The sequence below is a fragment of the Ogataea philodendri genome, assembly GCF_020536065.1.
Source record: "Ogataea philodendri strain CBS6075 chromosome Unknown scaffold2, whole genome shotgun sequence".
NCBI classification, from domain to species: Eukaryota; Fungi; Ascomycota; class Pichiomycetes; order Pichiales; family Pichiaceae; genus Ogataea; species Ogataea philodendri.
Window position 1 is genome coordinate 1132694 of NW_025764020.1, and position 12263 is coordinate 1144956.

General features: G+C 47.1%; 12 protein-coding genes across 12 annotated transcripts; 7 read left to right on the top strand and 5 right to left on the bottom strand.

The window, feature by feature from the left end:
- Window positions 1–185: 185 nt before the first annotated feature.
- Window positions 186–785, top strand: OGAPHI_004509 (uncharacterized protein; the record flags this gene model as incomplete). The annotated part of the gene is made up of 1 exon (XM_046205596.1): window positions 186–785. The coding sequence occupies one exon, from the start codon at window positions 186–188 to the stop codon at window positions 783–785; it is 600 nt and encodes a 199-aa protein (XP_046061524.1).
- A 78-nt stretch (window positions 786–863) lies between these two features.
- OGAPHI_004510 (uncharacterized protein) lies at window positions 864–1539 on the top strand (the record flags this gene model as incomplete). Its single annotated transcript, XM_046205597.1, has 2 exons — window positions 864–873; window positions 1022–1539. 2 exons carry the CDS (start codon window positions 864–866, stop codon window positions 1537–1539), a joined length of 528 nt encoding a protein of 175 aa, XP_046061525.1.
- A 299-nt stretch (window positions 1540–1838) lies between these two features.
- On the bottom strand, window positions 1839–4655 carry OGAPHI_004511 (uncharacterized protein; the record flags this gene model as incomplete). The annotated part of the gene is made up of 1 exon (XM_046205598.1): window positions 1839–4655. One exon carries the CDS (start codon window positions 4653–4655, stop codon window positions 1839–1841), a length of 2817 nt encoding a protein of 938 aa, XP_046061526.1.
- On the top strand, window positions 2131–2562 carry OGAPHI_004512 (uncharacterized protein; the record flags this gene model as incomplete). The annotated part of the gene is made up of 1 exon (XM_046205599.1): window positions 2131–2562. The coding sequence occupies one exon, from the start codon at window positions 2131–2133 to the stop codon at window positions 2560–2562; it is 432 nt and encodes a 143-aa protein (XP_046061527.1).
- OGAPHI_004513 (uncharacterized protein) lies at window positions 3466–3681 on the top strand (the record flags this gene model as incomplete). Its single annotated transcript, XM_046205600.1, has 1 exon — window positions 3466–3681. The coding sequence occupies one exon, from the start codon at window positions 3466–3468 to the stop codon at window positions 3679–3681; it is 216 nt and encodes a 71-aa protein (XP_046061528.1).
- Window positions 4656–4893: 238 nt separating the features above from the next.
- On the bottom strand, window positions 4894–5805 carry OGAPHI_004514 (uncharacterized protein; the record flags this gene model as incomplete). Its single annotated transcript, XM_046205601.1, has 1 exon — window positions 4894–5805. The coding sequence occupies one exon, from the start codon at window positions 5803–5805 to the stop codon at window positions 4894–4896; it is 912 nt and encodes a 303-aa protein (XP_046061529.1).
- A 574-nt stretch (window positions 5806–6379) lies between these two features.
- On the top strand, window positions 6380–8260 carry OGAPHI_004515 (uncharacterized protein; the record flags this gene model as incomplete). The annotated part of the gene is made up of 1 exon (XM_046205602.1): window positions 6380–8260. The coding sequence occupies one exon, from the start codon at window positions 6380–6382 to the stop codon at window positions 8258–8260; it is 1881 nt and encodes a 626-aa protein (XP_046061530.1).
- Window positions 7259–7857, bottom strand: OGAPHI_004516 (uncharacterized protein; the record flags this gene model as incomplete). The annotated part of the gene is made up of 2 exons (XM_046205603.1): window positions 7259–7746; window positions 7809–7857. 2 exons carry the CDS (start codon window positions 7855–7857, stop codon window positions 7259–7261), a joined length of 537 nt encoding a protein of 178 aa, XP_046061531.1.
- A 46-nt stretch (window positions 8261–8306) lies between the features above and the next one.
- OGAPHI_004517 (uncharacterized protein) lies at window positions 8307–10832 on the bottom strand (the record flags this gene model as incomplete). The annotated part of the gene is made up of 1 exon (XM_046205604.1): window positions 8307–10832. The coding sequence occupies one exon, from the start codon at window positions 10830–10832 to the stop codon at window positions 8307–8309; it is 2526 nt and encodes an 841-aa protein (XP_046061532.1).
- Window positions 8698–9143, top strand: OGAPHI_004518 (uncharacterized protein; the record flags this gene model as incomplete). Its single annotated transcript, XM_046205606.1, has 2 exons — window positions 8698–8734; window positions 8857–9143. 2 exons carry the CDS (start codon window positions 8698–8700, stop codon window positions 9141–9143), a joined length of 324 nt encoding a protein of 107 aa, XP_046061533.1.
- A 487-nt stretch (window positions 10833–11319) lies between the features above and the next one.
- Window positions 11320–12234, top strand: OGAPHI_004519 (uncharacterized protein; the record flags this gene model as incomplete). Its single annotated transcript, XM_046205607.1, has 1 exon — window positions 11320–12234. The coding sequence occupies one exon, from the start codon at window positions 11320–11322 to the stop codon at window positions 12232–12234; it is 915 nt and encodes a 304-aa protein (XP_046061534.1).
- OGAPHI_004520 (uncharacterized protein) lies at window positions 11554–11925 on the bottom strand (the record flags this gene model as incomplete). Its single annotated transcript, XM_046205608.1, has 1 exon — window positions 11554–11925. The coding sequence occupies one exon, from the start codon at window positions 11923–11925 to the stop codon at window positions 11554–11556; it is 372 nt and encodes a 123-aa protein (XP_046061535.1).
- Window positions 12235–12263: the final 29 nt, after the last annotated feature.

Here is a 12263-nt window from a genome sequence, read left to right on the forward strand (position 1 = left end):
CGCCGAAATAGGAAGTACGAAATCTGATTCTGTCCCTCACTAGACAGTTGACACATAATATTACAATAGAATATGTGCGGAGCGCATACGGCCCTGACCATTCAGAGCCAGTTCACGTTGTCTCCCACCTGAGATAGCAAAATGTATATAAACTTTAGGGTACCGTTTCCCACAAGCATATTCTCATGACTAAAGAAACTTGGATAGACCTTGAAAAAGGCAAAGGCAAGACCAGCGCAAAGAAGTTAAACACGCTCAACAGAGTGCTCATGTACGTTGTGGTGGGGCTTTGTTGTGTGACATTTATAGCAACAGTTCGCAAATACTCGGATAAGTCTCACTGTTTGCACGGGGCCGAGGTGTTTGGCCAACCTGAACAGTTCATCGTGGACAAGAACCTCAAAGCGCAAAACTATCATAGACGTCCATTGTACGAGGAGCAGCCAGAGTCTGTGGATTCGTCACACCGGGCCTCGCAAAAGAGCCCGGCTATTTTGCAGAAAGAAGTGGAGGAGATTTCCCTGGTTTCCCGACTAGTGCTCATCGTGGACTCGTTCAGCAAGAAGTACCAGGACTGGGCCGACGACTTGTGGGGGGACCCGATTTTAATGGATGTCAACAAACATCCGTACAATGATAATCTCAAAGACTTTATTATTGATTACTTCAAAGTCGACAAGTTCCCGATCCTACTGCTCAACGGCCGGCCCTTGGTCAGTGGGGACGAGTTGTCCGAGTCCAAGTTCCCCCGCATCAACAGACTCATCAAGGAAAATCTTGACTAAGTGTCTACGCCGCATTTTAATGAAAACTATGTAATTTAGGAACCGGTAATTCTAATCCCAGGGAAAAATTCTTTATAGATGGGTGTAAGTATATTTGCGCAACAACCAAACGCTAACCGTTTAGAACGATGGAGGTTCCATTCCGTCGCGCAAGCTGATTGTCAACTTCTATGCATCGGAAAAGAAACAGACCAAACAGCTTAACCCGTTCACCACTTGCAAGCTTTCTAATGAAGATTTGGTGGTTCCAGTGGTATCTGACTACAAAGGTCAGCTGTTCAACAAGGAGCCAATGATTCAGTTCCTGTTGGAAAAGGGGTACACCAAGAAACCCGAGTTTGCACATATCAACACGCTGAAGGACTTGGTGGAGCTTGATATCAAGCTGGATGGTGACACCCTCCGGTGCGAGCTGGCGTCGGCAAAATACGACCGCACGTCCGCTGCGATCCCAAAGTTTGCATACATCGTCCCATGCGGGTGTACGATGACGAAATCACCGCTTATACAGCTCATCGCTCCCGCAAAAGGCGGCGAGTTCACAACTACAAAATGCCCCATCTGCAACCAGGAATTCTCGAGCCGCGACGTGATCGACATCGACCCGGACGAACAGGAGCTCGAGAAACTCGAGGTGCGCATCAAATCGCTCGCTACTGATGGACTGACTCACTCACTCAAACCCCGCAAGAAAAGAAAGTCGACCACCGAAAAACCGGCAAAAAGGCTCAAATCTAACTCGAAAAAGCCGTAAAACAGCCCTGTATATTGACCCCGTTAACTATGTACACTATTGTTGGTTTTGCTGGGCTTGTTTGGCCTGCATCTCTTTTTTCAAGGCAAGTCTCGCTTCGTTCTCCTTTCCAGTAACGTAAAGGGTGTATCCGACGTTCGCAGTCATGTAGACAGAGAACCCGATCAGTCCCAGCACGGTGAAACGGTGTGCCACGTCGGTTGCTCTGGTGTACCACGGATAAGCGTTAGACATGATGGTTTAGTAATTAATTGAAAATAATTGATGGGCTGAAAAAGTTGGTTAGGAGCGTGTATTTATTAAATCAAGGATTTACGTCTGAACAGGTTCTTCAGAGAGCTTTTGGACGAGGAGGTCGACTCGGCGCTTGTTTTCGTGGTCAGGTTCGACTGGATACTGAGACTCCGCGGAAGACGCATTGTAGAGGCCCGTGAACGTGGCTGGCTGGACTGTTTCTTTGTAGAGATGAAGAAGTTGTCTAGGCTACCATTCTCTCGTGCTGCCAGATCGTAGATGATCTGGTGCTGGTGGTCCAGCGTGACCGACTTGAGTAGCTGGTCAACAAACTGTGCGTAAGACTTGGTGGTCATCATGGCCGGCGACTCGTTCTGCGACACCTTTCCTTCCATAGCCCGAGTCTTGGATGCCACGAGCGAAGCCTCGTGGAGCAGGTTCTCCAGCGAAACAGTGAGCTTTTCAGACGCAGAATGGCTGACACGATCCATCTCTTGGTTGACCTGGATCTTGATGAAGTCAGAAGACTCAAAATCATCGTCGTCCTGGTCAAACTCCGCTGACACCGATTTTCTCTTGATCGGCTCCACTTGCTCTCTATCGCCCGCTTTCGAGTCCAGCAGGAACGCCAGCCGCGAGAACATGAGATACTTGTCGATAAGGAACGGCATCGATGGCAGGTCGTTCGAGATCTCGCTCGAAACTTGCAACGTTGGCCGTTCCATGGTGTTTGTCATTTCCAGCGCATTTGGAGTCGGATCAGGACGTCTGCCGGTGATACGGTCGTAGAAAGTCAGCATCTCGTCTTCGTGGCGATCCAGAAAGTCCTCGTTCAGGCCCATCAGCGTTGGGTCTTTGTAGCTGACCATCTTCGTTCTATTAGCAAGGGCCATCAGTACCTTGGAGATGAGACGTAAAGAAACAGAGACTCTGCCGAGCTGGTGGTTCTGCGACAGGTTGAACAGTTTCGGGTTCAAAATCGCAGGACAAATATACCGTAGAAACACAAACGAACACACAGCGTTCAATGCCACATTCTGGTCAGACACACCAGTGGTAGCCTCGACCTTATCCCGTAGCCGTTTCCACTCGTCTTTCAACTGTTCGGGAATATCGTTTGACGTGCTGTAAATTCTATCCCATAGCTCCTCCAGGTATCCAAGTAGAGCATTATAGTTTTTGACGTGGCTGTCACGGTATTTCTTTGGGTCCGGGTCGCACACAAGACCCTCTTGGCACACTTTGGCAATGAAGCCACCAAGCATTTTCTCCAAATACTCCTGGCCTATTCTGATCTGGTAGACCTCCAGCGTCTTCGAAAAAAGCGAGCTGTTTCTAAACAGGGTATTGTAAGGGTTCTTGGCGTCTGGATCGAAATTGCTAGAGTGTCTAAAAGATTTGAGCTCCAACGACAGTAGATTGTCAATGTACATTTTCTCCAAATGGAGACTCTGGTAAACGTCCAGCAGCATCCTGGACCAGCCGTCTATATTGTTTGGTTTCAGATAGGGGGTTAGAAAGTCGAGCAACTCCCCGATTTCAAATTGTTCTAGAGCGTCCTCAAACTTAGTGAAGTCTTGACCGGTCAAGACGCGGCACTCGGACGGATCCGAGCTCAGCGTCACATAGCCCAGCTCGTGACCGTCTTTGTCGTGCAAGGGAACCTTCACCATGTTCTGAGGGTTGTTAAGAATGTCGGAAGTGACAGAAACCCAGCCTATTGTGGGGTCTGTCTCCATATTGTTGTACACTGTAGGATTGTTCGAAGATTTCAGTAGAAGAGTCACCGACTCGACCACAGGCGGCAGTTCGAGGTCGATTGGCTCTTTCCAGAACGGTGTCTTGTTGGTATTGGGCACAATTGCTGTTCTGAACCATGGTGCTTCCCAGAGATCCACCTCGAGGTAGACATTGAGTTTTTCGTGCACCTGTGCTTTATCGGAGAAGCTGGCCTCCACCACCTCCAACGAGTACGTCTTGTCTGGCCGCAGACGTGTTTCCGTGAACTGGTTACCCAGGAACTCCAGTTTGGTGAATGATTTCAGCGCAACGAACCAGTCCTCCAGGTCGATCCCCAGCTCGAATAAAATGAGGACTCGTTTCTGTGAGGAGAACCGCTGGTTGTTCTTTAAAATGAACGGCGCATGGTCGTCGGTGTCTGTTTCGTTGGCATATCTGTAAGAGCTGCGCAGGCCGTTGATCTGTCCGAGGAAAAGAATGTTGGGGTGTTGGAACACTGTTTGGTGCAGCTGTCGTATCTCGGAGCCAAAAAGCTTGGTCACGTCCACTGTGTACAATAGCGACCCGTCGGTCTCACAGAGCAGGTCTAACATTCCGTCGGGTCTTAAGATCCCCATTGCGTTGAACCAGCCTTCCTTTTCACCCCTGGCTGCCTGGTAAATTGGAGACTTGGGTTCTTCCTGTAGCCCCACCTTCTTATTCTTTGGCGAGGGTCCATACACTTTGAACCGGCACACCAATGGGTCATCGGCCTTGACCCTTGCCTCCTGCGACAAGAACCGGTTTGTGGTATGTTTGTTGTTAATTCCCTTGGGACGCAGATTCTGCCAAACCATCAATCCTGCAAGTAGCGACCAGAACTCAGTCTCCACAGCCTCGATGAAGACCTTGGTGTTTTCAATATCTGTGATCTTCACAAGATGTGGTCTCGAAAACAGCTGAAGCTGGCATTTGCGTAGGTTCGGAATAATCACATTGTCCTCGAGAATGAGTTCCCCTGTCGAGGAAATCTTGACAGGTCCATGAGTCCAATCGCTCAGACTGTCGTCAATTGAGTTGTATTTATGACACCACTTTACGTGGGCCAAGGCGACCTGGCCATGGTCGCGGACCATGAGGTCTCTCAGTTGTGCTTTCGCCATTCAAAGGAAGTTAATAGTCCAATATCAAACTTTTTTCAACATCAATGCCAGATTGTACGCGAATCACGACTAATGCACTCTTAATGAAAAAAAATTAACCCGATCGGGAAATATTCCCAGGCGAGTTGGCTGAATCAAGAATAAACAGCTTGGACATCTACATGAATGGAAATTGACGTACATTTCTTTATCTAGGTTGCAAAATTGATTAACATTGGGGGGAATCAACATTATATGTTCAGCCTTTAAAAGCTCTTGGAGCTTCACCCTCAGGGCCAATGTATTGCGGATCTCTCCATGGCCCAACATCAGAAAGAAGTAATCCGCCCTCGGCTTCGCTGACCTCACTCTTTCCTCCAAACTTGACAGGCAAGTTCTCAGCAGGAATCTGTTTCAGCAGGTCTTTCTGGTAGCTGCCACCAAGGATGAAGATCTTGGACACAGTAACTGGGTCCAGGAATGGCTTGAAAAGTCTGAATGCCGTGGAGAACCCAAATGGTGCATTGATCAAGTAGAATTTACCCATTCTCTCTGGGTAGTAATCTTGTCCGATCTTTGATGCCTCACGAACATAGGATAACACTTGCGAAATCGACGAGATGGATATTCCTTTCAAATCGAGAATGGTACACGAGGTCTCAACAAGAGTTCCCGCTTTTCTGGAACAAGCAGGCAATCTATATCTGACAAACGATTCGTATTCCCAAACAAGGTTCTTCAACATTCTCTCCTGTGTAGTAATCTTGAGCATCTCGGTCAAGTTGACAGAGCCTAACTCTTCAATGTAGACTGGACGACCGTCCTTGTCAGTCTTGTGGTAGTATTGCGGGTAGTACTTAGCCACCTTAGGCTTCTCGTCGTAGTGGAAATCAGTAAGAATGGTATCGGTTTTGAACTCCTTTCTCCAAGCTTCGCAGCTCACAAACATCTCTTTAGCCTTCATGATATCAAACTTACGAGCGCGCAAGAAACGCAGCAAAGTTGGCTCATCGAGACGAAGAGTGTAGCCCTCAGCCTCCAACAAAGTCTTGAGCTGTTCTAATGCCGACTTTTCGGAGTCAGTAAGGTACCCTGGGAATCCAGTTTGTCCCAATGCCGGTTCGGCCACTTTGTCTGGCAATGTTGCTAAGATCTCCTCGTATGAAGCCATATTAGTAACTAGGAGACTATAAGTTTACCACGTTGTAAAGTACAACTAACTTATTTGCTTTGTTATAGCGTGTGGAGAGGGTAACCGTTCTGTTTTTTTTTCTTGTTCTCTGTTCATTCGGGTTGCTTAGCAAAATAAAACAAACAAGAACCCGTTACCTAGCGCACCCGTGCACCAGACGTTATATGACTAGAAAAAAAAATTAAGCTTTGCCGCATGTGATTTGGGATGATGGATACCGGGGATCAGATTAATGGACATGCTAGCGTTGCACAATATGTGGGGGTTGCATTAGCTTACTGTTGTAGCACGGTAGTTGAAATCGCCGACTTTTATACGAGTTACCGTTTAAGCCACGCGGATATATGTGCGCATTCGATCGACTACCCTCGGTAGTAGCTCGGCAGTGGCTTTATTATATATTTCAGGGCCTTGGATGATTTTCCCTTGAATTGATTGTTGCCATACATTTCTACGGCAAATTCTTCTGCCGCATTCTGAACCTTTGCACGTCCCTATACGACGAATATATAAGCATTCGAGGCCCTATTTGTGTTCAATTTCCCAAGCTACCATGTCTTCTTCGTATTCATTAAGCTCGGTTGCTGGTGATGAAAAATACGAGTCCGCTGCTGAATCGCTCGCTCAGAACGGCGAGGCGGAAATCGATTCAATTCCAACTCATACGGGAAACAAAGAAAATGACTGGGATGTGGAGCAGTTCCAGCAGTACAACTTTGGTGAAAAATCAATTAATCCTGCTCTCGATGACAAGGATGTTCCGCCCTCTTTTGATCAAAACGATCTGAACCGCGAGCTTACAAGAGTCACAACCAACCTTTCGAGACTATCGAGAAGATTGAGTGGAAACCACACAATACAGTCGCGCGACGAAGATGATACAACAGGCGAGAAATCTGATCTTAAATCCGAATCCAATCAAAAGGACACAGAGCCTGAAGACGAAGAGGGTTTGGATCCACGGGCAATGCAATGGGACAACGATTCTGATCCTGATAACCCACTCAATTGGCCTAACTGGAAAAGATGGGCCGTCACCATGACCATCGCATTTCTGTGTCTGGTGATCACCATTGGATCGTCGATTTACGTGGATGCCATTCCTGAGATGATGACCAAATGGGGGATTTCGCAGACTCTGGGATTGTCTGGACTGACGTTCTATCTTGTGGGTCTGGCTTTTGGACCAACAATCGCCGCTCCTCTCTCTGAGATTTTCGGTAGAAAGATCATCTACTGTGCCACGCTCCCAATTAGTATGCTCTTCACCATGGGTGTTGGTTTGTCCAAGCATATCAGAGAAGTTTTGGTTCTTAGATTCTTTGCTGGATTGACTGCATCCGCTGCATTGGCTATTGGTGGTGGAACTATCACCGACGTTTGGAGACCACACGAGCTTGGCTTGGCCATGACGCTGTTCTGTATGGCTCCATTAGCTGGTCCAGTTATTGGACCAATTATCGGTGGATTTGTCGCCCAAAACAAGGTTTCCAGCAGACTCGATAGAGTTGGAGGCCTCAGATGGACTATGTGGGTTCAATTGTTCTTTGCTGCTGCTGCATTCATTCCTGTTTACGTCTGTCCCGAGACTTACAAAGCCATCATCATGAGAAAGAGAATTAAGAAGAGAGGTCTCAAGATGAAGAAAGGAATCCCACTTGGCCAGTTCTTGATGCTGATTGTGTTCATCACTCTGCTTAAGCCGGTCGAAATGCTTTTTGTTGAGCCAATTGTGCTTGTCTTCTCCATCTACACTGCCTTCATTTTTGCAGTGCTGTTTGGGTTCTTTGAAGCGTTCCCAGTGATTTTTAGAGGAGAGTACCACATGACGCTTGGAATCTCCGGTCTCCCGTTCTTGGGCGTGGGTCTGGGTATTTTCATTGGTGCTGCAACCTACGTCTACATCGACAAGCGTATTTTCTTCAAAAAATGGTCTGATGGATACATTGGAATGAAGGACAAAAATGGTAACAAGTTGCCACCATCTCCAGAATCGAGATTGCTTCCTTGCAAAATTGGGGCTGTGGCCATGCCTCCTGCTCTTTTCTGGCTCGCATGGACCGGAAGATCATCGGTTCACTGGATGGCTCCGATTGCCGCAGGTGTTCCGTTTGGATTCTCGCTGATCCTGATTTTCTTCTCCATCTTGACATACTTTAGCATGTCGTATCCACCGCTTTCTGTTGCTTCCGCCTTGGCTGCTAATAATTTCCTCAGATACGTCATGTCATCAGTGTTCCCTCTGTTCACCGTTCAAATGATGGAGAACCTCCATGTTTACTGGGGAGTCTCTGTGTTTGCATTCATTTCGCTTGCCCTAGCTCCGGTTCCATGGCTCTTCACTGTCTGGGGTCCAAGACTTAGAGAGAGATCCAAGTACGGATTTGCTGCAGAGCAAAAACAGAAGCAAGCCGCAACACAATCAGACGTTTAATCTTTACATACCTATATATTATGATTAAGTACTTGGTATCATTAATCTATGAACCGTCCATTCTGATTCCAAAGTAGCCATCCGGAGCGGTGGTTGGGTCCTTTAGACTGGTTTGGCCCAGTCCACCGTCCGTACCTGAGTATGAAACAAGATTTCCCCACCAGTTGATATCCTTTTCATGGTACTGGACGGCAAAGAAGATGATGATGCCGCCAAATGCAACTCCCGCATCCAAAGCGGATGCCAAGATATAATTGTACTTTTCCCACCATGCTTGGTATCTTTTTTTGACCACGTGATTAAATGCGTAGCAAACGTAAAGGCCTGGCAAAAAGTAGGAAAGGTTGTAAGGTGCGTAGTTGAGGAAGCCTCCAATGATCACTGCTGGCTGGAACCATTGTGTCTGTCTGTGGTAGTACTTTCTGATCACCAAACAGATGAGAGCAATTCCGAAACCAATCAGGAAACACCATGGTAGCACGGGATACAGTTTGTTGAACACTCTCTTTGGACCAATAACTCCCCAGAACACGGAAGACGAGTAGTAGGACGTCTCACTTGGACACGAGAAGTTGTTTGGCTGGTCGTCTGTGCAGATTCCCTCAACGTGGTTGATTTCCCAATTGATCACAACCAGAGAAATGATGATCTGGAAGATGGTACCAATGAACTGGCCACGGAAAACGGCCCTTGGAGGCACTTTGGCGTAGTGAGCAATCTTCTGGTCGTAGATATACTGCTGGGCTTGTCCAGTGATGTTGTATCCAAGTGCTTGCAGGAACATCAGGGCGTCTCCGTTACCGGGGATAGCGTATCCAACAATCAACTCGACAAAAACTTGCAACGTGAAGTAATAACCAGTAACGGCGTAGATAACACATAGGGGCATAACAAACACCACATTGATGGCAAGAACAAGGAAAATACCCCAAACCGGAGTGTTAGCAGGGTACACCTCCACACAAACGATAGCAAACACCAGAGCCATAAGCATGACAACAACAAACATCCATTGCGGAACTTCCTTGTACTTGGACATCAGACGCGAGTGAGGATCGTTCAGACTGACGTGTTTGAGCGACGTGATGTCGTTCCAGATGGATCTCAAGGATTTCAACAAACCCTTACGCTCAGAGTAGAGCACATATGGAATCAAAAAAGCGTACAGAGCGCAGTTGGCTCCCCAGTTGACAAGCATACCGGCAGACAGATATGGCGGTCCGTAGAGCTCGTACTTTGCCTCGTCCAACTTACCGTTGGTTAGAACACTGGAAACGTTGTAGACCTCACCCGTGTTTGCGTAGATGTTGTTGTCGTTGATGGGCATGTATGCAGTCCACTTGTAGTTGCTGTAGTATAGTCCAATGATGACAAAGAACCCGATGAACATACCGATCATCATGTTGAGATAGGTATAGAAGGGAAATGCAAGTGGTAGCCAGTAACCGATGATGTTCCAATCCCAGGAAGCGATTGGATTAAGTCCCAACCCGGCGATGGAACCGGTGACGACGGCAAGATTGAAGTTGTCTGGCTTGATCCAAGTCATCCAGTTGAAGTAAGAAAGGGCCTGGAATAGGTAATCTGGAACCCACATGTACAGGAAGGAGCAAGAGAAGACGATCAGGAAAAACTTGTATCTGGTAATCGTCCAACCGTGGATGCTCTCCTTTTTCTCTCTTTTCAACAGAGCCTGGTTCAATGCCAAAGTTGGTAGCACAGTTGGCCAAACTGCTCTAATTGGGTAAATGACAATCTTACGCAGCAAGCCGGCAAACCCAAATCCAAACAGCTGAGTAGCTAGAGAAATGAGAATTTGGTAGCCGATGGTGATCCACTTGTTTCCATAGAAAATGTCCAGCTTCTCAACGTAGAAGTTGGATCCCACGTACATTCCGCCAATAGCGATGTCGAACATCACCGTTGCAAACATCTGCTCCTTATAAGTCCAAGGACCAGGGTTAAGCGAGTGTCTGGTGCCAAACAGAGTGAACCCCCAATCTGGCAGGATCGTTTGCAGAGCCAGTCCACTGGGGTACATGAGCATCTGACAAACAGATGACGAGATGTACAGAGATGGTTGCCGTCTCGAGAAAATCTCGTTCACACCAGTACCGACTATACACCAGACGAACCCGAGGAAATAGGCTCGGATGGTCTCACATGGGATGGAGGGATCGTCCAAAGGTGATGAAATGGCGCGGACTTCGGGGTACGGAGAATGATACTCATTTAAAGTTGCGTACATCTTGGCTTGGAATTCCCAGTCCTTAAAACTGAATCCAGACTCCTCGTGACCCTTGATCAACTTCTTGATCAGCTCGTAGTCTTCATACGGGAAGTTTGGATCATCGTCATGATCCTTGAGCACCCGGCTCATGATTTGGAGCGCCTCATCTATCGGCATTTCAATTGCTTTGTCATACAGATACTCCACGTCTTTTAACGTGGCGTCTGCAGCAATAACGTCTGAGTGGCCCAGCTTGTCATATAGCACATGCTTGTACTTTGAGTAGTCAGCCAGATGGTCTGTAGACTCAAACAAGTCTTTCTTTTCCTCAACGTCAGTCATGTACAGCTAGTTCGAACAACCAGTGGTATATATATGCCTCGCCAAACGGGGGTAAAAAAATACTGCCGTACACAATAAGTAGGCTTTAGCCAAGCTTTTGAAGCCCGAAGCTATTCATATTGGGCTTGTGACGCACCATCACCATAACAACATACAGCTTACTATAGCGGTGGTATCGGTTTTATGTAGCTACAAGATTTTTCATGCATAAGGTTCGAAACCGTACATATTTTAGATTTAGATGCCGTATTTGAAGCCGGGGAATTGGCAATTGGGCCTGCATGATTGGAACGTTCAGATCCTATCACCGGTGAGAGTAGTCGTGCCTCGAAAAACTCAGCGAGATGAGGTGCGACTGATCAAAGAGATTAAATTTGGTTCTGTGCGACCTGTTTCCTAACACAGCCCGGAAAATCTTGCCAACCAGTTTTTTCTTGGAAAAAGGTTGAAAATATTCTTTACCTAATACAACGTTGGTTAACGGCTGATGAACGATCCTAAGAATTTGGCCGCCACCGCGCTGCACGGTGTTTATATCCCAACCGCATTGATTCTCTTTGGAGTCACCATCCTTAATTACGATTACCTACCGCATACCATTGCCATTCTGGTATTGTACTTCACCGGCCAATGTGCCATTGCATGGTTCAAAAGTCCCGTTTTGAGCAGCGACAAGTTCCAGAAATACGAGCTTCTAGATAAAACCATCATCTCCAAAAATTCAGCTATATACAGATTCAAGCTTCCACGCGAAACTGATACTCTGGACATTCCTATTGGTCACCATTTGGCCTGCAGATTCGTTGTTGACGACAAAGAGGTCGTTCGCTACTACACCCCGATCTCCAACCAGTACGACGAAGGATTTTTTGATATCTTGGTGAAGTCGTACCCAGACGGTACTGTGTCTCCTCGGTTTGCTGCTCTCCAGCCCGGCCAGTTCGTCGAGTTCAAAGGCCCTGTCGGAAGAATGTCTTACCAAACAAACATGGCCAGCGAGATCGTCATGATTGCAGGAGGTTCTGGAATCACTCCTATGTTGCAAGTGATTGGAGCAATCATCACTACACCAAAGGATATCACGAAAGTGCATTTGATCTACGCAAATGAGACCGAGAACGATATTCTGCTCAAAGACGAGCTGGACGAGTTTGCTGCCAAGTATCCAAACTTTGAAGTTACATACGTCCTCAACAAGCCCTCTGGAAACTGGAGGGGATTCACAGGGTACGTCTCGAAACACTTGCTCGAGAAAACTTTGCCAGCTCCGGACGCTGATAAACGGGTCTTTATCTGTGGTCCTATGGAGATGAGAAAGCAAATGCTCCAGTACACCGAGGAGCTTGGATGGCCAAAGGGTGTGATCAGCTCAAAGCAAGACGACCAAGTGTTCTGTTTCTAGTTTCAGTTAATATAGTCTATAGATTTGGT